At 32.5% G+C, this 21,901-nt stretch overlaps 2 protein-coding genes across 2 annotated transcripts; both read right to left on the minus strand.

Moving 5' to 3' along the window:
* Positions 1-138: 138 nt before the first annotated feature.
* LOC126771405 (uncharacterized) lies at positions 139-4,490 on the minus strand. Its single transcript, XM_050491271.1, has 9 exons — positions 4,451-4,490; positions 3,661-3,890; positions 3,045-3,147; positions 2,845-2,975; positions 2,455-2,761; positions 2,139-2,318; positions 1,825-1,902; positions 770-924; positions 139-195 (listed from the first exon to the last, which is right to left on the minus strand). Exons 1-9 carry the CDS (start codon positions 4,488-4,490, stop codon positions 139-141), a joined length of 1,281 nt encoding a protein of 426 aa, XP_050347228.1.
* A 624-nt stretch (positions 4,491-5,114) lies between these two features.
* On the minus strand, positions 5,115-12,770 carry LOC126771406 (retinoid-inducible serine carboxypeptidase-like). The gene is made up of 9 exons (XM_050491272.1): positions 12,761-12,770; positions 9,609-9,832; positions 8,893-8,992; positions 8,565-8,695; positions 7,267-7,585; positions 7,002-7,196; positions 6,684-6,761; positions 5,606-5,760; positions 5,115-5,177 (listed from the first exon to the last, which is right to left on the minus strand). The coding sequence occupies exons 1-9, from the start codon at positions 12,768-12,770 to the stop codon at positions 5,115-5,117; spliced, it is 1,275 nt and encodes a 424-aa protein (XP_050347229.1).
* Between the last annotated feature and the right edge of the window lie 9,131 nt (positions 12,771-21,901).

Consider the following 21,901-nt stretch of genomic DNA (forward strand, 5'->3'; position numbering starts at 1 on the left):
ATGGACCAATATAAAAATAAAATAAAAAATGATTTCTGTTTTTAAAGGTAGTAAGCCTTGTATTGTATCCTATTTATTTATTAATAAATAAATTGTATGAAAAACATAATTAAATATAAAACTCAGCCTCCTAATTATTTAATTAGTTATCCGGTTTAGCACTCGTCTCATACCAATTGAATTATCAAACGGTACCTGTAAAGAAAAACAATACATTATACAATGGTAAATACACGATGAATATTTACATACTATTTAAACATGAAAAAGCATTCGTGCAGGTAGGCTACTGTAGCTGCGAATTGTGCTGAACCGAACAAGTTTGGTAAAATCGCTATTCCATCCGCTTATGGACTTAAGACTCTATATGGATACAGTTTTCTGGTCAGCTCAATTAACTCTTAGGTATACAGTTTTGATTTTTATGTCTTCAATTATATTTAAAAAAAAAAGTTTCATACATTAAAAAGTTTCAAAGCTACACATTAAAACGCACTCCAACATAATGTACTTTCCTAATTTTAACTTTCAGAAAAAATATGAGAAATATATAAAAGTATGAAAATTAATCGAATAAATTGGCTTACTAATCTGTTAGGTAATAAATTATAAATTTATGGAAAGTTGCTCTGGTATAAACAACCGTAACAGCCTGTGAATGTCCCACTGCTGGGCTAAAGGCCTCCTCTCCTCTTTTTGAGGAGAAGGTTTGGAGCTTATTCCACCACGCTGCTCCAATGCGGGTTGGTGGTATAAACAAAATACTTACTAAAAGACCGGCGACATTTATCCAGTAAAAACGCAGTCTTTCAGATTCCTTAAAGTAACCCTCAATGAGACGGTTAAAAACTAGGGTTTGTCTGGATTTATTCATAAAATCTGTTTGACCGGCCCATTCGAGGTGATTGATCCATTCGAGCTGACCTAATAAATATGAGGAGAAGAAAGATTATAATGTATATATTTTGAAAAAGACTATATTTTTAATTATGAACAAACAAGCCGATAAAAACTTAAACTAAAGGTTGCAGGGTTTTAGTTTAGACAACCATATTAAAGTTATTGTACTTGTATATTGTATATTGTACTAGTAATATATTTGCATTTCATTTTACAATCAGTCTCACAATGGTGCGGCTGTGGAAAATATAGTGATTGCATCACACAGATTATTTTCTCGTCTCGAATCATTTGAAGAATCAAAAGAAAGTGGAACCTTAGGTCAGTTAATTTAATAAAATTATTAACTTCTATTATTTTATAAAATAATCAAACGTTTTTATATTAAATATGTTATTATTACTTAATTTATTTTTATTTAATAGTTTTTAATTTTTCGTAAATCTATATGTATATATGACTGCCTCGCTGGTCTAGTGGCTTGATGTAAGGCCGCAGACCCGGAGGTCCTGGGATGAATTTCCAGGTCAGGCCAGTAAAAAGTTACTGGGTTTTTCTGTCAGAAAATTCTCAGTAGCAGCCCGGAGTCTGGAAGTTGGAAGTTTGTACACTCCCGTGCCTCAGAAAGCACGTAAAGCCGTTGATCATGCGCCTGAACTCTTTCCGGTCGCGCAGCGCACCTGTGTTTGCGCACACACTTGTGCACTATAATATATCCTGCATAGTTAGCTAATCTCTCTTGAGATTGGCCGCCGTGGTCGAAATCGGTCTGGAGAACATGCTACGCTCACTAAGAACGGATTTTACGCAAATCCTATCCAAAATTCATTTCTTCTTATCTAAACCGTGCGAAGCCGAGACGATTAATTTGTAGTTTATATAATTATTGTAAATATAGTTAAATAGCTCTAAAACAAAGCTTACCTGGAGTGTTTGAAACTGCATCAAGGTTACCGTTGTAAATATTAATACTGAGGTTTGTGTTTTTGAGGATATGTTCCACTGAAACAGCAAAAGTGTAGTTTAAGTTTAATTTAAATATTTTTATATGTATCAAGCAAATAGGCCTCATGATAGCGTGTGCTATGCAGCGACACTTATAACGCATGTTGTTTTAGCTATTTGACATTAAATTTAATTTTTATTAATTTATATACCGTTCAACCGAACGGCACAATAACTGGTATACACAAGAATGAAGCGTTTGGCGGGTTTTGTTAGTTAGTATAAAGCAATACCTTTGTCAACATTAGGTTTCATGTAAGTCTTTTTGAAAGCTTGTATGACATCATCTCGCTGTCCATCGTATTCTGACTCTGAAATACCTAATGCTGGAGCCACCACGTCGTTCATAAAATCGTTTATGTTATTGTTTAATTTGAAGGCTCTTTGGATGTAACTCATCTGCCCGAAATAATCTAAAAAACATTTGCATCATTATTTATAGTAATTAATTAAGATAATTTAAACGAAAACTTAAAGCTGTACAATATTAAGAGAAGTAGAAATGTTAAGATGAATTTACCGTTGATAAAGAAAATAAATAAAACTAACCTTGATTAGTAGTAGTCGGTAGTCTTGTAATTTTTTCAACGATGTTACCTAAGTTAACAGCTACAGCTCCAGCGTTCTCATTAATAAACGATCCAAGTGAAATGAAATGATTGAAAGCATTTTCATATTCTTCTGAGCGAACTAAATCTGTGATTGTATTTGACAAATTTTCAGTAGCTTCTCGTCCTTTTCCATCTATATAGCCTAGTTCTTCTAAATAGAAACCAAGCTTAGAAAGAACTAAGGCTGGTGAAACTATAGGATTTCCAAGTATAACTCCTTTAAAGTTACCAGATATATCGTTTTCCTGTAATTAAAATATTGCTATATGTTATAATACAATTTACATTTTACGAATACTCAAGTATGATAAAACTTGTTTAAACTTACTTCAGATAATCTTATTGCCAATGAGAGAGCTAATTGAGAACCATCTCCTTGACCACAAATATAAAGTGGCGAATTTCTGTACTCGTCGTGGAGAGAATAAAATGACTGTAATGTTCTCAGTAAATGATCGACTAAAAAGAAATATTCGCGAGAATGACAGAATTATAGAAAAAAAGATTATCAGATAGAAATTAGATTACCATTCTGGTCAATATTAGGAAAATCGTTTGTATTTCTGGAGACACTTGCACTGAAACCTGTACCCAACGGTGCATCAACGAGTAGTAAATTGTAGTCGTCAACCTTTAATAATGAAAGAAAAATTTTAATAACATGTAACATAAAAGTGGTGAGTAGAAGTGCGATTTTGTAAGAACTCACTTCATTACTCACCCGTGAAAGGTTGAAAAACGAAGTATGGCGATTTACTATTTTGATGCGTGTATTTTTGAAATGTTATAACTATTATTATGGTCAATATTGCATACCACCTTTTGACAATTCACGACCGATTCATACGATGACTTTCAATTAGGTCACCATAGCACAGCATTGCAATTCCCACTAGCAAGGTATCATTAATATGGATTAAGTATTTCAATAATAAATGTATCATTGCATCTGTATATAATTTTGCCTAATAGAGTAATACTTAGATTAAGGATATTATGTCTTAGCAATTGCACACCCTCATTTACCTTACGAAGTAAGTGGCACAGTGAAATAGCTGATAAGCTGGTTATATCTACCAAGAAGTACTTATACAAAGCCCTATCAGTAATTTGACATAATACTTTTATATATGGAAATACAAACCCAGGAGTCATTTCTTCTATTCAAGTTCATATCATACGGACCAAACATTCCAAAGTTGGCTAAGAAGCTTGGTGATATTCCAGTAGCTCCGTGTAACCACATCAATACAGGACGAGATGTTGGCGATACAGAGATTGTTGGGTAGAACCACCAAAACATATCGCCCTGTCCAGAGATTCTTGTATAAGCTGCAGTATACTCGACATCTCCGATACCTTTACCTTCCAAACCTTAGAAAGATTGTTTCCCGAGGTTATTCACTGATCAGTGATGGTTAAATACATTATTATATAATAATATGTTTATATTCAAAATGAATATTATTACTAAATAAATGGTTGACTTACGTATTGTTTCATAGAGTGCGTCAGCACGAACTAACCACCAGATCAGAACACCCAAACCAACTCCCAGTATAATTCCTAACGTCACAAAGGCAATTAATATTTTTTTGGACATATTTTAATTGATTTATTTAGTAATATTTATTTTTATTCTTGTGTTACTTATAATAATCCAACGGTGTCACCATAGGTAGGTTAAACTCTTATTGTTATTTATCACAAAACTTATCGTTTATGAAGATATAAAAAGGAATTAAGATTTCACAACTGATAGAAAATTTTACGTCATATAAATTTATCGATTAGATGTTTGATGTCACACTTAATTTAATACGTAAGATAAAACTGATTAGGTTCAGTTCTTATTTTAAAATTTTAAGCATGGAAGTTTCCTTAGAAACAATAAATAATCAATTAAAATATAATGCAGGCACGTTATATACTACAGCTAATGGGATCGTTATTAGCATACAGTGCAGTGTGCATTACACAGAACGATTTATTTAAATTTGAAAATATATAAAAAAATTGAAAAACTCGCATTTTTAAAAACGCCTGGTTTTTAAAAATGTGCTTCCAATGTAACTAATTGCCTGACACAAGATTTAATTTAAAGTACACTATATAATTACAAACATATAATGCGATTCAAAGTTGAATTGATAGATTGTTGAAGATCGAGTTGAATATTTTGAAATACGTCTCTCACCTCTCGCTCATTTTTAGAAAAAAATAGCGCCGAGCATTGTGTTACTTGATGTAATCTGAGTAAGTGAGCCTTTGTACCGCCATCTAGATATTTCCGTTGTTTTTCCGCTTAGTAATATAAAGTAACAGCCTGTAAATGTCCCTCTGCTGGGCTAAGGCCTCCTCTCCTTTTTTGAGGAGAAGGTTAGGTTAGTAATATATTGTAGTGAGATTGTATCCGCGTATTAAGACATAATGTCTCATAAAATATAATAACAATAGTAATATTTTCCCAGTTCCGTAATTGTTACAAATGAAGGTGAAACCAATATTTTACTAGGAATAAAATGACTGATATTATTTGATTAAAAAAAAACAATTTTAGATTTGTACAATTTAAATAAGAAATAATAAATAAAAAAATCAACCAAACGAAGTCATGTCACGAAGAAAGGCATTGCTTCCTTCTGGGTTGTCCCGTGGAACCTGCAACAAGAATGGTCAGTATCCATCAAGATGTGTATGATTTCTAAATAGATACAAACTATACTGAATAAATTTATGAGCAACTGTGCAAAACTTTTTTATAAACGTATTTTATCGTTAAATTAAAATGAGCCGACATTCTGGTATCACGATGGCGACTCATAAATAAATCATTAACTCTATATTAATTAACTTTTTAAATAAAACAGTATTAAATAAAATTAATTGAGGAAACAATTAATGTAAATTAATTTTATACAAGGTCTAATATTGCAAAACGCATGTGAGGGTTGTTTTCTAAACCAAATTGCCTTTATTGATGAGTTGTACTAGTATAATATATAAGCATTCAATCAAACTCAAATCAAATCAATCAATCACCTTTTGCTCTTTACTTCACTTTTTGTTGTAAATTCGTTTAAACTTACGCTATGTCCAGCCATATTTATCCAGAAAAATCTGAAATTGCCGTAGGACTTGTAGTAGCCTTCTAGCCGATCGTTCTCCCAGATAGGCAGTCGAGGTGCGTTCCTGTACCCTTCAGCTCCCGGCCACTTGAGCCGATCAACCCATAAAATTTGGCCTAAATAATAAAGAAGTGTGTATTATTAGAATTTTATATATAATTCATGTCCTGCTTTTTTGTACTTGTTATATATATTTGATGTAAACTTAATCCATTTGATCTACCTAGACTTATTATAAATTAACAGTCCTGCCAAATATTTACACTCAAAAACTTTTTCAAATATTGTAAGCCAAATATTCAAATTTGGCACATTCGTTCAAAGTTTCTTTGAGGTTCAAGGTTTCTTTGAGGATATATTTTAAAAATCATATTTTTTGTACAGAAAACTATGAACCAACAATATTATAAAATCAGTACACAATTATTATATCGTATCAGTAAGTAAATTGCTATTTTTTCATTGTCTGCAAACGATGAAGCTGAAGTTTACGAGTATATTATGTTATGTTTATGATCATGGTGTTTTTTTTTCCACGCCACCGAGCAAGTTTTTTTTGAATAGCATAAAACATCTTTACCTATTTTATTACAAAAAAAAATGGTATATTAACATCCCTCAATTGTCACAGCTCCTAAAGGCCATCGTAGGATGTCTAACTTTCTAAGCTGGCGATGTCGATCTGTCAGTAGAACCACTTGGGGCCCAATTCTACTAATCTATAATGATTACGATACGTTCCCGATTCAATTACAATCCAACTTTCATTATTATGTATTTATTCATTTCGGAAACGAACCAATAATATGTTAACATATATACCATTACAACAAAATTAAAATTAATAAAATATAATAAAAATAAAAATATTGTTAACTTTTATGCCGATAAATTAAAAATCAGAAAAAAAAAACGAACAATGACTACGCTTAGATCCGATTGCGATAAAGCGACAATTTGTTACTAGGATTGGTCCTTGTTCGTGATAATGATTTATGATTTAAGTACAGTTTTATATTAAAAATAAATTAGAACTTACCTGGAGTATCACAGATTAGGTCAAGGTTACCGTTGTATTTAGTGATAATTATATCTGTTTCGTTTAGGAGTTTTTCAACTGAAAACAGAAAGAGTTAAAGGAATATGTATTCATAAAGTAAAATTAATAAGACAGTTATGCATGCATGATAATTATAAACTTATTTACAAATGATTACTATATTTGTGAAAGAAGAGTTATTTATTTATTATTAGAGTATCTGCTGAGTTTCTTGGATTTTTTAATCTGTAAAAATTACAAGTTTCGTGAGGTAATCATCTAAAACAATAGTTTGATATAAAAAAATATCATAGTTACCGCCATCAGTAACCGGCTTCATAAAGTCTCCTCTTAAGTAATCGAACACCGAATTTGATAGGGAGCTCCATGTGATATTTCTGTCAATCTTCAACCAATCTTTAACTTTGGTATTCATTAGCTCGTAGAGGTCCCACTCTTGACTACGAGGCGACTTGTATTGTCTGTCACGAATCATCATATCTCTTGCAAATTCTAGACAACATTTTAACATATTTATTTTTATATACTTATAAAAAAATATATCATGAAAATATAATCTTACCATAAGAGCTTTGAAACGTATCCGGCAAAGCGACTTCCATTTTAGTCAGTATATTATAAAAATCGACCCTTGTCGTTCTTCTGAACACGGCTTGTTGTGTGGCCGCCCATTGCCTTGTAGATTCGTAGAACTGATTTTCATTAAAAAGACGTTCTGCTTCGCGAGCATTTCTTTGTATGTCCTCATATCCTGCTTGATCAACGAGGCCGGCCGCAAGGAGCAGAGGTCCCCAAGTTAGAGTGGCGTCGACTGGTGAGATCCATGCGTTACCCATAGCGATTCCACGCAAATTTGACCTAATTGAACCGGCTAATTCCGCCTGTCAAAACATAATTTCCGGATGTTAGCAAACAAGTCACATGATTAATTTATTTTCGAACCCTAATGTTAATGTCACAGAATTCTCTTACAATATTATGCGAAGTGATTTGCAGGACGCTAAGTAAGTATATACGTTATAATGTATGTATTTCATTTTAGAGTACCGTAGTTAAAATAACCTCACAATTTTTCATGTTCGTGACTGTCACTTCAGTTTTAATAGTTGAAATAGCAAAAAAAACTTGACAAAGATTTTTATTAAATGGAGAAATATTTTAGTTCTTTATATGATTCGCTTTCGTTATTGATATTTTTTTATGATCGGGAACCCTACCGTTTTCTGACTAGAAACTTAACATTATTATATTTATTTGTATTACTGATTATCGAGTTTTTATCATATACGCTTTGTTTCATGACGTCTATCATTTTGAGTCTGTTAAATTTGAAAGTAAATATTTCATCAACATTGTATGCACTTTTTACGAAGTAATAGCAATTCTTGTTAAAATGCATTCAAAAACATTATATTCAATTTTATATCCTAGTGGTAATTAAGGATTAAAAATTATCGAGGCTAATTATCTTTTTGCCTTTAGAACTATTAATTTATTTAATTCGTTATTGAATCAAAATAAAAATTAATTGAAAATGCTGTATTTATTAAGTGCTACTCGTTAAAAAACTAAACATTTTTTATTAGTATTTAAGCATTTCAATTATGATTTCTTATTTCGAAAAGAATAAAATACTATTAACACACGAGTTACTTTTCCGAATTAATTTTGAGTTATATGTTTTTGTGTCCTCAATGTTATGTAAACTTTTATATAAATGTATGAATATTACTATTTTAATGAATTGGTTTGTAAATATCTAAAATAAATACCTATAATGTATGGTTATTCCACTAAACAGGAATGCAAAACATTCGTAATGTACGTATTCTAACTAATTATTATTAATTTAATAAGTACCTCATGCATTCGGATACCCATGTCAATTGCCATTTTCCCTCCGTACGACTGTCCGTAAATGTAAAGTGGAACTCTTTCAAACTCTGGATTAGCTCGATAGAACCCTCGCATCAGTTCGACGAAATCCAAAGCTGTAATGTAATAAAAGTTTAGACACATATTTTCTTTATTAAGAAATCCATAATTCTGATAGTTAAGTTACTGTCACAATGTCACAAAGTTTGCCTGAAAGAGATCGCTATAGCGATAAGGCCGCCTGTGTATATATTAGTCGGCTGTATATGTTATGATGATGAATTGTACTCTGTTTAAGAACAAATATACATGCCTATTTCATCATTAGTCGTTGTCAAATATTTCAAATCGTCCACGTAACTGAACCCCGTGCCCACGGGATTGTCAATAAAGAGAACATTGAAATTCTTCACCTGAAACAAAATTACAGCCCGTCTGAGAAATTTTACCGATAAACAGCAATACTTCGCTTACTGCTTTTGTTCTGTTCCGATTGGAAGGGGGAGTGAGCCAATATAATTACAGACATAACAGGAACGAGGAATTCCCAAGGTTGGTGGCACTGTAGCGATTTTGGAGGTTAATATTTTGTCGTACCAATTTCTATGGGCGGTGGTGATCACTTACTATCAGGGGGTGCATTTCCTTTTATATAAAAAAATATCTATCCTCAAGTTTTTTTTAATAAAACATTACTGTACAATTTGTATTCGTCCGCAGTGAGCAAATTTCTGGCATAATTAAACTGGACAAATCTTTTATAAAATAAATAAATTATAATATATAAAAACATACTACGTACCCTATGATTTCTACCTACTAACCCGAGGCCATCCAGAAACAATAAACAATCATGATATGAAATTATATACTAGTTTTTATGTGAATCCGAAAACAATATACGTATGAACAAACCATAACAAAACAAATTATAATGATAATAATTTAACTGGATTACCAATAAAATAAAAATTGTTTTTTCATAATTTTTATCGGTGAGTCTTTGTTATATATCTTTGTACCACGTACCCAAGTATAATTTCTTTCTTGAAGCGATAGATCTAAAGGTCCAAGTATTTCGAAATTACCAATTCCGGTGGAAGAACCTCCAGGACCACCTTGTAGCCATACTATGAGTGGTCGTTCCGTATGATTTGCTACATTTGCAGTTGTATGGAACAACCAATAAAACATGTGGGCCCCTTCACGAACGGTTACGTGCCCAAAGTCTTGTTTAAAATTTTCGAATTGCGCTGAAAAATAAATGAAACGTGAATGTGCACTGATGTAGACCTTTGTGCAAGCTCGTCTGGGTACCACTAACTCATCAGATATTCTACCGCAAAACAGCAGTACTTACAGCAGCAGTACAGTAGTATTGTTGTGTGTCGGTTTGAGTGAGCCAGTGTAATTACAGGCACAAGGAACATAACATCTTAGTTCCTAAGGTTGGTTCCGCATTTGGCGATGTAAGCGATGTTTATCATTTCTTACGGTGCTATTGTCTATGGGCGGTGGTGATCACTTACGATAAGGAGGTCCATTTGCCCTTCCGCCTACCTCTTTTATAAAAAATAATAGGCGGTGTAAGACTGACACATCAGTTTTAAAAGTTAAATGAAATTACTACATAGGTTCTCGAACTTACACGAGAAAATTTTTCATCTACTGAACTGATGTTTAATCATTTCAAGAGAATATTAGTAAAATCCATGATTTATAAGTAGCTTAAATTTTAGAATATTAATAGTCTGTAGTTTTTAATTTGACTATCAATAAGTGAGTGTAATACTTCTATATTAAATAAATGAATTATAAATTAAATATTTGAGCTTTTATTAAAGAGTCTCTTACAGGTAACGATTCGTGATACTCATAACGTAACGAGTCATTTTCTTTTCATATTATTTGTAAAATAGCTTATAGATACGATGTTTGCATTATTCTTGACAAGAGAATAAGCTCGTATGAAAGCTTAAAAATAAACCAAAGTGAGCCAAATCTGCGTCAAATTGATCATTGAAAGCCAGCTTACAGTATCCTGTGACGTTAAAAGCTATACCAACTATTATTAATATCAGGTTGCATAGTCAGTAATAAAAATATAGTATTTTTCTTTATTAATTGAAAAGTATTGTAGACTGTTTTTCTACATCCTGATTTTATAAATCAAGAAAAGATTTTATTAAAATCAAGATTTTATGCTACATAGAGTTGCTGAGCCAGAAGAAGTTGATACATGTTATTTCACTCAACCCGAAACACTCTGAGCGAGAAAATAAACGCCTTGTCAGTTCTCATCAAAAAATAATTTTTGGTAATGTATTGCATGTTATATAATAAATAAAAACCATAAATTTTAGTATATAAGTACTTAGTATATAGTAGTATATGTTTTGAATACAATGTAAAATAAAATAACCTTGGCTTGCCTTTTTATAAGGATTTCACCGTTTTGTCATATTTAATGTTTGCAGAATGCAGTGATAACCAACCTCTTTTGAGTTTGGCGGAAAAGCAAGGGACCAATACAATATCTGTTGGGCGCCTAAATTCCTAACAAATGAGGTAAAGGTTTTCAAATTATACAAGTTTGTGTTCGATTAAACTATTTCATTTTTAAGGCTTCGTCCGGGATCTTTAGTTAGTAACAACGTATTAAAAAGATTAATTAATGAAATCTCACCATATACATGATTTCCTGATATTATTGAAATTAATAACAAACACAAAATCATATTTTTGTTGTTCCAATTGTGGAACATGGCAATTATTTTATGAACTGAACTAATTATTTTTGTCGATACAGCAACCATATCACTTATCAATTTCTGTGATAAGATTATAAAAAAAAAAAGATAATTTAAATTCAACAACGCGTGTGATACATCATTAAAATAACTAAATAGTTGATGATAACGATGATGGGTAATCATCCTTAACGATTTTGGCCACGGCGACTATTCTCAAAGGAGATTATCCAACTGCCCAAGGGATAAGTGTTCGTATAATTTTATAGCGTACTTTGCGTAAACATCGGTATAATAATTTCGCGTATATTCGTTAAAAACAACTTGAATAATTTTTATGTGTAACGCCTTTCAACCTTTTAGGAAAGTTTGAGGAAAATTAAATGATAGATTTTGTTACAGAGCTGCTACTGGTATGTATATATTTTTATAGTATAGGTATATATAGGTAGGCGGACGAGCATATGGGCCACCTGGTGGTAAGTGGTCACCAACGCCTATAGATATTGGCATTGTAAGAAAGTTAACCATCGCTTACATCACCAATGCGCCACCAACCTTGCGAACTAAGATATGATATCCCTTGTGCATGAAATTACACTGGCTCACTTATCCTACAAACTCCGGTTTGACACAACAATAACAAGTACTGCCGTTTTGCTGTAGAATATCTGATGAGTGGGTGATACCTAGCCAGACGAGCTTGCACAAAGCCAAAATTTTCTTTTTCTAAATATGCAATGATTAACAATATAAATAAACTATAAAAATAAACGAATATATGAGTAATAACAACTCTAGTAACCCAATCTACGGGTAAGATTGACGCGAACAACAAACTAGAGCTACCGAACGACAGAGAGTTCGAAACGAAATAAAAAAAAATCAAATGACGAATTTATTTTAATTAATTTACTTAGTCAAAATTAAATTAAAAGAAAAACATCGTCAATACAATCGTTGACTTCAGAAATTAGAAAAATCCTTTAGTAAAAACCCCTTCAGGGTAGCGAATTAATAAACCCTAAATCGTACATCGATACCATCATTATCGTATTAATTTTACTTATGTATTTAGCCGAGATGGCCTAGTGGTAAGAACGAGTGAATCTTAACCGATGATCGTGGGTTCAAACCCGGGCAAGCACAACTGAATTTTCATGTGCTTAATTTCTGATTATAATTCATCTTGTGTTCGGCGGGGAAGGAAAACATCGTGATAAAACCCGCATGTGTCTAATTTCACTGAAATTCTGCCACATGTGTATTCCACCAACCCGCATTGGAGCAGCGTGGTGGAATAAGCTCCAAGCCTTCTCCTCAAAAAAGGGTGAGGAGACCTTACCCTTAATTTTTAGCCGCTACACCTTGGTTTTACCCTGGACAGATAGACGGACAGGGCCAAAAAAAGTTTTGATTTTGGTAGCTCACAAATAGCCATGTTAACTTAAAAGGAGGCAGTTATTTTGAAATCACAGAAAGTCACCTCAATTTTATTTGTTTGTGTATAGATATCTTGATTGCATTGCATTTTTGAATTGATTGGTCCAAATAAAAATTGTCAAACTTGCCTCTACTTAATATTAGCAATTGTATATTATATGCTTATGCATTGTTATATGCATAATTGTAATTACTATAATACATTTATAGAAAATAAAAAATACATCTTTTCTAGATGAAGTAAGAATTTTAAATATTATAATAATTTAGTTTCCCAAATTGCGTTTTACTAAGTAAATATTATTTATGTTGTCGGCTTACTGGCAAGAACTTATTAAGTGACAAATACAAAACTCAGGGAAAAGCTAATAATAAGTTTCGATTGCATTAAACGCTCTAAATTATTATATTCGTAATTGTGATAACTATAAATAATATAATAAGTTTAATAGTTAAATTATTTTATTAATTGAATGGATCGAGAGTAATAAAATATATAACTTTTTTATAAGCTTTTTTATAAGGCTAAAAACTTTGACTAATATGAAATTTTTGTGTTGTAAGTTTTTAACGAAACTTTAATTAATTATTACTTAGAATATATACTAATCTAGACAAGCGGTAGTGTGTCAAGCCAAGTTCAAAACTGGCGAGCAGCACCGTGTGTAATATTACACGAACCCTTTGTAGCCACTTTTACCCCCTCATAACTCAAAAACTATTTTACATAAACATGTCAAATTTAGCTAATATATTGAAACTTGCGAATTTAGCTAATATAATGATGCAATAATTGAAAAATTATAATAAAATGATAAAAAATTACTGGATAATTTCTTTACAAAAACTAGTGATATCTCATTATAAACATAAAAGTGAAATGACAGCCAAGTTCAATATTATGATATATGTTTTGGTTGTTTACTTCAACACAAAAGAAGTGATGTCTAAATAGGTGTAAATAAAAATAAATGCTCGCAAATACCCACATTAACTTAAAAAGAGGCAGGTATTTTGAAACCACAGAAAGACACTTCAATTATATTTGTTTGTATAGATAAGTTTGCGAATGACGTTTATTCAAAGATAAAATAATGTTACTACCCAATCAATTTTACATCATTTTCAGATATCAAGATCGAGATAACAGAGACCAATATTCTGTGACCAAATTTCGCTTCTATAAAACTTCTGCGAATCGAAAGAGTTTTACTTTGGAAATCATTGAAACAGAATCAAAGTTGTGTTCCAATGTAATTAAGGCTTTGCTTAGTAAAAGTATTAATCTATAATATATATAATTATATCGATGTACTTATACCTTACCGAATCTAAAGTGTAATTTTAAAAAGTCAGCTTTAGCCATATATCTATTCCGATGGTGTAGGGCTTTGTGAAAGCTCGTCTGGGTAGATACCACCCACTCATCAGATATTCTACCGCAAAACAGCAGTACTTGATATTGTTGTGTTCCGGTTTGAAGGGTGAGTGAGCCAGTGTAATTACAGGCACAAGGGACATAAAATCTTAGTTCCAAGGTTGGTGGTGCATTGGCTATGTAAGCGATGGTTGACATTTCTTACAATGCCAATGTCTAAGGGCGTTGGTGACCACTTACTATCAGGTGGCCCATATGCTCGTCCACCTTCATATTCTATAAAAAAAAAGGTTTTCGAGATTTGATCTTCTAGCCTTTTTTTCACAATCGTAAAGTGCAAATAATTGCTAATTTATGTATGTAGAAAATGTTTAAAATTAATTTAACATTATTTATGATAAGGATTCATATCAGGTAACAAAAAATTGTCATAGCTAGCTACTTTATTACTAAAAACCAGTGAACTAATTTTTACATAATAAAAATAATTTTGCTCAATTGTTTCACCTATATTTTATATAGTTATTAGAACCTATTGATTTTTTTGTTATTGTACATATAATTGAAGTTATTAATTAATCAAAATAAGCCCTATTGCGACTTTTCTTATATCTAAATATTTGGTACACATAAAATATGATACGGTACTATTCTTGTCAATATTTGTCAATGTTGTTTTTCTTGTAATATTTTTTGTTTTAGCTTAAGTTACGAAAATAAAATTAATGATCCAGTAATTGGAGAGTTATACGTAGAATTGTTTTTATGGAAATTAGTTTTATTTTTTTACATATTCAATACAAAATATATTCTTCGTTTGTTTATTTACATTGGAATTGTTTAGCACTCAGCTAAATATATCCATACACATTTATTATGTGTAGCAGAAGAAACCGTGAAACTATACTTCCAATAAATTAAAAATAGAGCGTGAACAACGGACACATTTTTTAATATATCGTTTTTTTCAGTCTTTTGCCGTCCACTCCTGGATGAAAGCCATAGAACGTCAACCATCCTTCTAAATCCAATCTTCCTATCCTACATAACAGTCACTAGGAGTCTCAGTCTCCTAGTGATAGATTTTTTGAAGCTATTACTTAAAGATCCAATTATTACGCCCATGGTTATCTAAAAAAACAAATACATTTATATCTATCGTTGGTCTAGAAGTCATCGTGTACAGATGCAGAAAATGAGATTTCTGATTCGAATTCTAAATAAATTTAAAGTTGGGTTTTCTTTCAAGTAATTTACCGTGGTAGCACTTAGTTAATATCGCGTATGAATTAAAATGTAATATGTATTTAAGCTTTAGTTCTCACTTCTAATTAAAGGTTTTTTTTATATTTCTCTTTTGAGAAGTTGAATAAAATTAGATACCACTTCAAAATGTGACGTGTTATACAAGGAAGTTATCTGTTTTTATACTTTTGTATTATAATGTAATAAGAGAGAGTTATATAAAACATCATTTTCGTGTGGGTTTAGACGGGGAAATTTTACAGTTATTTAAAATCAGATCCATTTAACCGTCCAAGAGTCGGCGTGTATGGAGATGAAGAAATCTTATTGGGAGGATAATATTGTGATAATATATATTGTGTAATAAATATACATAGGTAAGTAAAAAGTAAGTAAGTAACAGCCTGTAAATGTTCCACTGCTGAGCTAAGGCCTCCCCTCCCTTTTTGAGGAGAAGGTTTGGAGCTTATTCCATCACGCTGCTCCAATACGGGTTGGTGGAATACACATGTGGCAGAATTTCGATGAAATTAGACACATGCAGGTTTCCTCACAATGTTTTCCTTCCCCGAAAAGCACGAGATGAATTATAAACAGAAATTAAGCACATGAAAATTCAGAGGTGCTTGCCCGGGTTTGAACCTACGTTCATCGGTTAAGATTCACGCGTTCTTACCACTGGGCCATCTCGACTTATTACATATATAACACGGTAACACGGTAATTTAATAATCTATACATATAATAAATCTGTAACTGATCGCTGTTACGGACAGGACATGGAAGATTTATGAGTAAAACTATCACCGGAGGCCTTTATCAACGCAATAGAACGCAATAAAACAATGATTATATTTTTTTTTGTCTGTTTGTCTGTTTATCTATTTATCTGTGCGTTTTGCACGCTTATCTTAGAAACAGCTTAACGGATTTGAGTGCGGTTATCAGTAAAGTATTGCGGCTAACTTCACTTAAAATTTAGTGTTTCTTTTATTTCAATCGGTTCATAAATAATAAAGTTAGATATTCCACGAAAAAAAATGTTGTATATACTGAAATATTATAAGTTTGCTCTTAGTGTTTTTTTTTAAAGTTATACACGGGTGAAACCGCGGGTACAGTTAGTATATTATTAATAATAATAATATATATATATATCTCTTATAATTCCGGAAGAAATGTATGTTTTGTATATTTATTTCAATAAATTATTGATTACCAAGATTTTTAATTTGTTTTTATAGAGAAACTGTCAGTATCCCTGAGTTAGGAACGTAAAGCCAGGTCGTGCGTTTATCTCTTCTCATTCGTCCCATTTACTGTGAGACTGACTCGTTGTTCTAGTGGCTTGATGTAAGGCCGCAGACCCGGAGGTCCGGGTTCGATTCCCAGGTCGGGCCAAAAAAAAAGTTATTGAGTCTGTCTGTTATTCTGTCAAAAAATTCTCAGTAGCATCCCGGAGTCTAGAAGTTGGAAGTGTGTACACTCCCGTGCCTCGAAAAGCACGTTAAGCCGATGGTCCTGCACCTGAAATCTTTCCGGTCGTATCGGATTGCCGTCCCATCGGATTATGAGAGTGAGGGAAGAGAGAGTGCACCTATGTTTGCGCACAGACTTGTGCACTATAATATCTCCTGCGCAGTTGGCTAATCTCTCTTAAGATTGGCCGCTGTGGCCGAAATCGGTCATTATTATTATTATTATTATTATTACTTTAAGAGTGACGGAATAAGGAATGCACATATCTTCTAAATTCGTAGGAGATTTTATAGTTTACAAGTGTGTATATATATTTGTGTTTATGTTGTCTTGTAGTTTCCACATACGTGTTATCCTGCTATCTACAAGTTTAGAGTTTGATACTAAGATGTGCTTGCATGTTTTTATTTTCAGACAGCAAAAATTGGGTTGCAATTTTTTTGCTTTATATTCTTGTTGTATGTCCTGCCAACATATACTGCCAACGTATCTTACTATATGTGTTCGTAACCATCTTACAGATAGTAAGATGGTGTAGATACACGAACTAGGTTGACGACCCGGTGAACGATATGCCTAGTAAGATGGCTTTCTCGACTGAGTCTAATACTGCGATGTGTCCTAATTCTCGGTCTCTTAAGCAGTGATGATATGATCCGTTACTTGTTCTCAATACATATACAAAGGGAACGAATGTAACACAAATATTTAATGATAAAATTTCATATTCAGAATGCAACTCTTGGGTAAATATGTGGAAATGTTTGATTATATGAATGAATGCTATTAAACTTTCTCTCATGTGAATTTAATAATATTTTATTTTGCTATTTTTATTATTTTAAATCCCGTAAGCAGAGTGATTATTAAACATTCTTCTAATATTTCATTAAAAATGTAGAAAAAAGTTCTTATCGGGGAAATATAATTTCGAATAAAATTCTCACAAATCAATCAAATTTTTAATTAAAGTATAATATATTGATTTGATTTTCTAAAATTGTTAATCGAAAACGTACTTATATTATAAATTTATGGTTTTGTTTGTTTGTTATTTCTGGATTCACCCAGTCTGATCTGTTTGATGTAGAACTTTGACTTTGAGGTTTAAGAATTTATTCTCAAAAAAAAAAGAGAGAATGATTGACTTTATTACAGGTTACTGTTTTATAACGGGCTATATAGTATGTTCATACGTTGTATATGTATAACTAATTTCATGAACGAAAAAAAATGTCTTAAATCAACAATAGATTTTATCGCTTTCAGATGAATGAAAATAGATAATAAATAAATCTTAATATTTTTTTTGTAAAAAAATACTTTCTTAAACAAATTAGTCTGTTTCCCGACACATTGTAATCGTTTTTGGATAAAAACCGCAACACAAATCCGAGAAATACGAGGACATAAGCGTGTGGTAAGATTTATTAGCTCTGCAAGATAGACCGCTTAGTATTATATTATAGAGTTCGTTCATATATCTCAGTAAAGAAAAACCATACTGTTAAAGCCTTATGTAATTTGTTCAAAGTCAGAATAGGTAGTTAGTACAAATTAAATATAATCAAGAAATATAATCTGAATACCATTTAATTTAGAACGGTACCGTAATAAGTGGATTAACTGAAGCATCAATTAATGTATTTATATGTTGTTTTTTTAAATCAAATAAATAAATTGATATTAGCTATCAGCTCTAAGTTTGCTTAATAAATTCTAGGGTACAGTTGGCTCCTCGATTTAGATAAAGTCTTATCTAGCACGTGAAAGCGATACACTTAAGAAATAAGTATTTTCAATCTTTTATATTCTTAATCTTGTCAGTTTAATACGATTAGATTGAGATCATTCTTATGGTTTCGTGATGCATAATGTATAGCTACTTATGTTTTATCGATATATAAAACTTATATTTAATGCAGTTATTGATTTACATGTAAGGCCCGTATAGCCCTTTAGAGCTACCCAATTCGACCCGGCGACCTAGGCGACCTAAGCACGTCCTACTCGATTCAGTCGATAGACTCACCGCTGCCAACATAAACTTGTTAGGGAACACAAATAACACACACCGACCCCGCCGGCGGGGTCGACGACCCTCATTCGTTACGTCCCGTCGACGCTTAGGCGTATGACGGTGTTTAATTTGAACACGTCTTGCACCCCCGACTTCAACGGCGTCCTAAACCGAGTTCCGGCCTAACAGGAGGCACCCTTAGGACGTCCGTTTCTCTTGAGCCCCTTACGTGGCTCCCAACATCCGGCTTGAATTCAACTCACCCACCCCGCTCTGTGATGCTGTAGAGGCCACTAGGGCTAACAGCAATACACAATCTAAAAAAAAGTTTATAAAGATTAAAAACATTTAGATGATTGTTTAATTTGTTAGACAACTGATTTAAAAGCCTCTGGTGAGTAAGAAATAGCTATTATAAATAATGATACTTATTTTGCTAAATATATTTTTGCACAAATGGTTGCAACACGATATTCTCAACTTGACAATATGTATTAAACTTAATGACAATTCTATTTTGAGCTACTTAACCGAACCAAATTATTGTACATATTAAGTGAGTAACTTAAGTGAATGATATGCATGTTATCACTTTAAAACCTATAAGATAAATGCTCAAAACGATGGATGGAGTCATTTTATTGTGAGAATATTGTAAAATGCTAAGATTCACCGATTTTGTTTCAATACTTCTATAGAATGTTACTAGAAAAGATTTCAGTATATTTTAATATTCGGTCCTTACATATGAAATTAGCGTTATTTTACAAAAAAAAAAGACTTTATATTCCTCCCGTACAAAACGCCAATTTCATATGTAAGGATCTAATATAAACAATGTTCTACTTAACTGTTTCATCGTAATCATTAAATTAAATCATAAGTTAAAAACATTAATAAATAAGGCATATTACATATACAATCTGTTAATAATATTATAAATGCCAAAGTAACTCTGGCTGTCTGTTACGCTTTTACGGCTAAACTGAACTGAATTTAATGAAATTTGGTATGAGGTAAGCTTAAACCCTATCCATCCTTCCTTCCATATTCTAAATCTTTACATTATATTAAAGGCTAAGTCATAACTCCCGGTCCTGTGCTAATCGCATCCATTGAGCATATTATATTAGGTCCTTACATCTGAAATTAGCGTTTTGTCGTACTGACCACTTTGATCTGAAATATCTCCTCTTTGATTAAGAATTACACAATTCAAATTTATAAATTCATTTAGCTGGTTTTCACAATATAGTAAATTTAAAAAAATTATTTAATAAATTTGTAACATTTGAGTTTTGAAAAACAGTCATTCATTTGTTTTTTACTCATTAGTTTTTTCTTTGGCGTCGCTTATTACCGCACAATAGAAAACATGATATATCGGTATATTTACGAGTACGAGTTCTACCGTGGCACCAGTGCTGCAGAAACAGCTCGAAGGATTAATGGTGTGTACGGCGCTAGTGTCGCAAAATAAAGCACGGTACGTTTTTGGTTTCAACGTTTTCGTTCTGGAAATTTCGACCGTCAGAACCAACCCCGTGGACGGCCGGAGGCCAAAGTGGAAAATGAAGAATTAAAGGCTATTGTGGAAGCGGATTCATCACAAAGCACTTCAGAGATAGCTTCAGGCTTCGGGGTAAGTGTGTACTGTATTAATCCACTTGAAGCAAATCGGGAAAGTAAAAAAACTTGAACGATGGGTACCTCATGAATTGAGTATATCGAACTTGCAAACACGCGTCGACTGCTGTGTTACTTTGCTCAACCGACACAATAATTAAGGGATTTGAAATCGAATCATTACTTATGATGAAAAGTGGATACTGTACGATAGTCGGAAATGCTCGTCGCAATGGCTGAACCCTGGAGACCCAGCCAAATCCTGCACTAAATGAAAATTGACTCAGAAAAAGTTACTTGTGTTTGGTGGACTAGCGCCGGTGTCGTTCACTACAGCTTTCTAAAATCTGGCCAAACGATTACGACAGATATCTATTGTCAGCAACTGCAAACCATGAAGGAAGAACTAGCTGCTAAATAACCGAGATTGGTTAATAGGCCACTGCTGCTTCACGACAACGCAAGACCACACACTGCACAACAAACGACCACTAAGTTAGATGTGCTACAATTGGACTGTCTGCGACATCCACCGTACGCCCCGGACCTTGCTCCAACAGATTACCATTTTTTTTTTTAATTTGGACAACTTCTTACAAGGAAAAAAATTCAACTCTGATGCAGCAGTCCAAACCGCCTTCCAAGATTTTATTAATTCTCGTCCCCATGGTTTTCTTAGTAAAGGGATCAATGAACTACCTATGAGATGGCAAAAGTGCATAAATAACAACGGTGCATACTTTGATTAATTAAATATATTTTACAAAAAAGAAATTGACTTTATATTCCTTCCGTACAACACGCCAATTTAATATGTAAGGACCTAATATATAAGGCTAGTTTTGTTTAAATCCAACACCTACCCCTCCCCTGAAAGTACTTTTTGTTGGTTTTTAGACAGTACATATAAATTGGATTTTGATTTATTAACATACCTCCTTAACCTTCTCCTCAAAAGGGAGAGGAGGCCTTAGCCCAGCAGTGGGACATTAACAGGCTGTTACTGTACTGTAACATACCTATGTTATTTTTAATTTTTGAGTTTCTAGACGGATATTATAGGTAGAATATATAGGTAGAATGTAATAAATATAAATAGGTCCAAGTTTCCAAGTAGACGGGCAAGTGTCCAGCCTGATGCGTGATGGGAAGTCGTTACCACCATCTTTGCCATTCCATTCCATTAGATATGAGCGTTGTACCATTCCTCACATCGCCAATGCGCCACCAATCTTGGAAACTAAGAATTTATGTCCCTTCTGCCTGTCCCTTCGTTCACTCTTTTAAGCGAAACATAACAATATTAAGAATTACTATTTGGCGATTCATACCGATGCAGTCGTCATTTTCTCTTTAATATATTCCTTTATAATGTCGCTTC

Source organism: Nymphalis io, chromosome 10 (assembly GCF_905147045.1).
Source record: "Nymphalis io chromosome 10, ilAglIoxx1.1, whole genome shotgun sequence".
Lineage (NCBI taxonomy): Eukaryota > Metazoa > Arthropoda > Insecta > Lepidoptera > Nymphalidae > Nymphalis > Nymphalis io.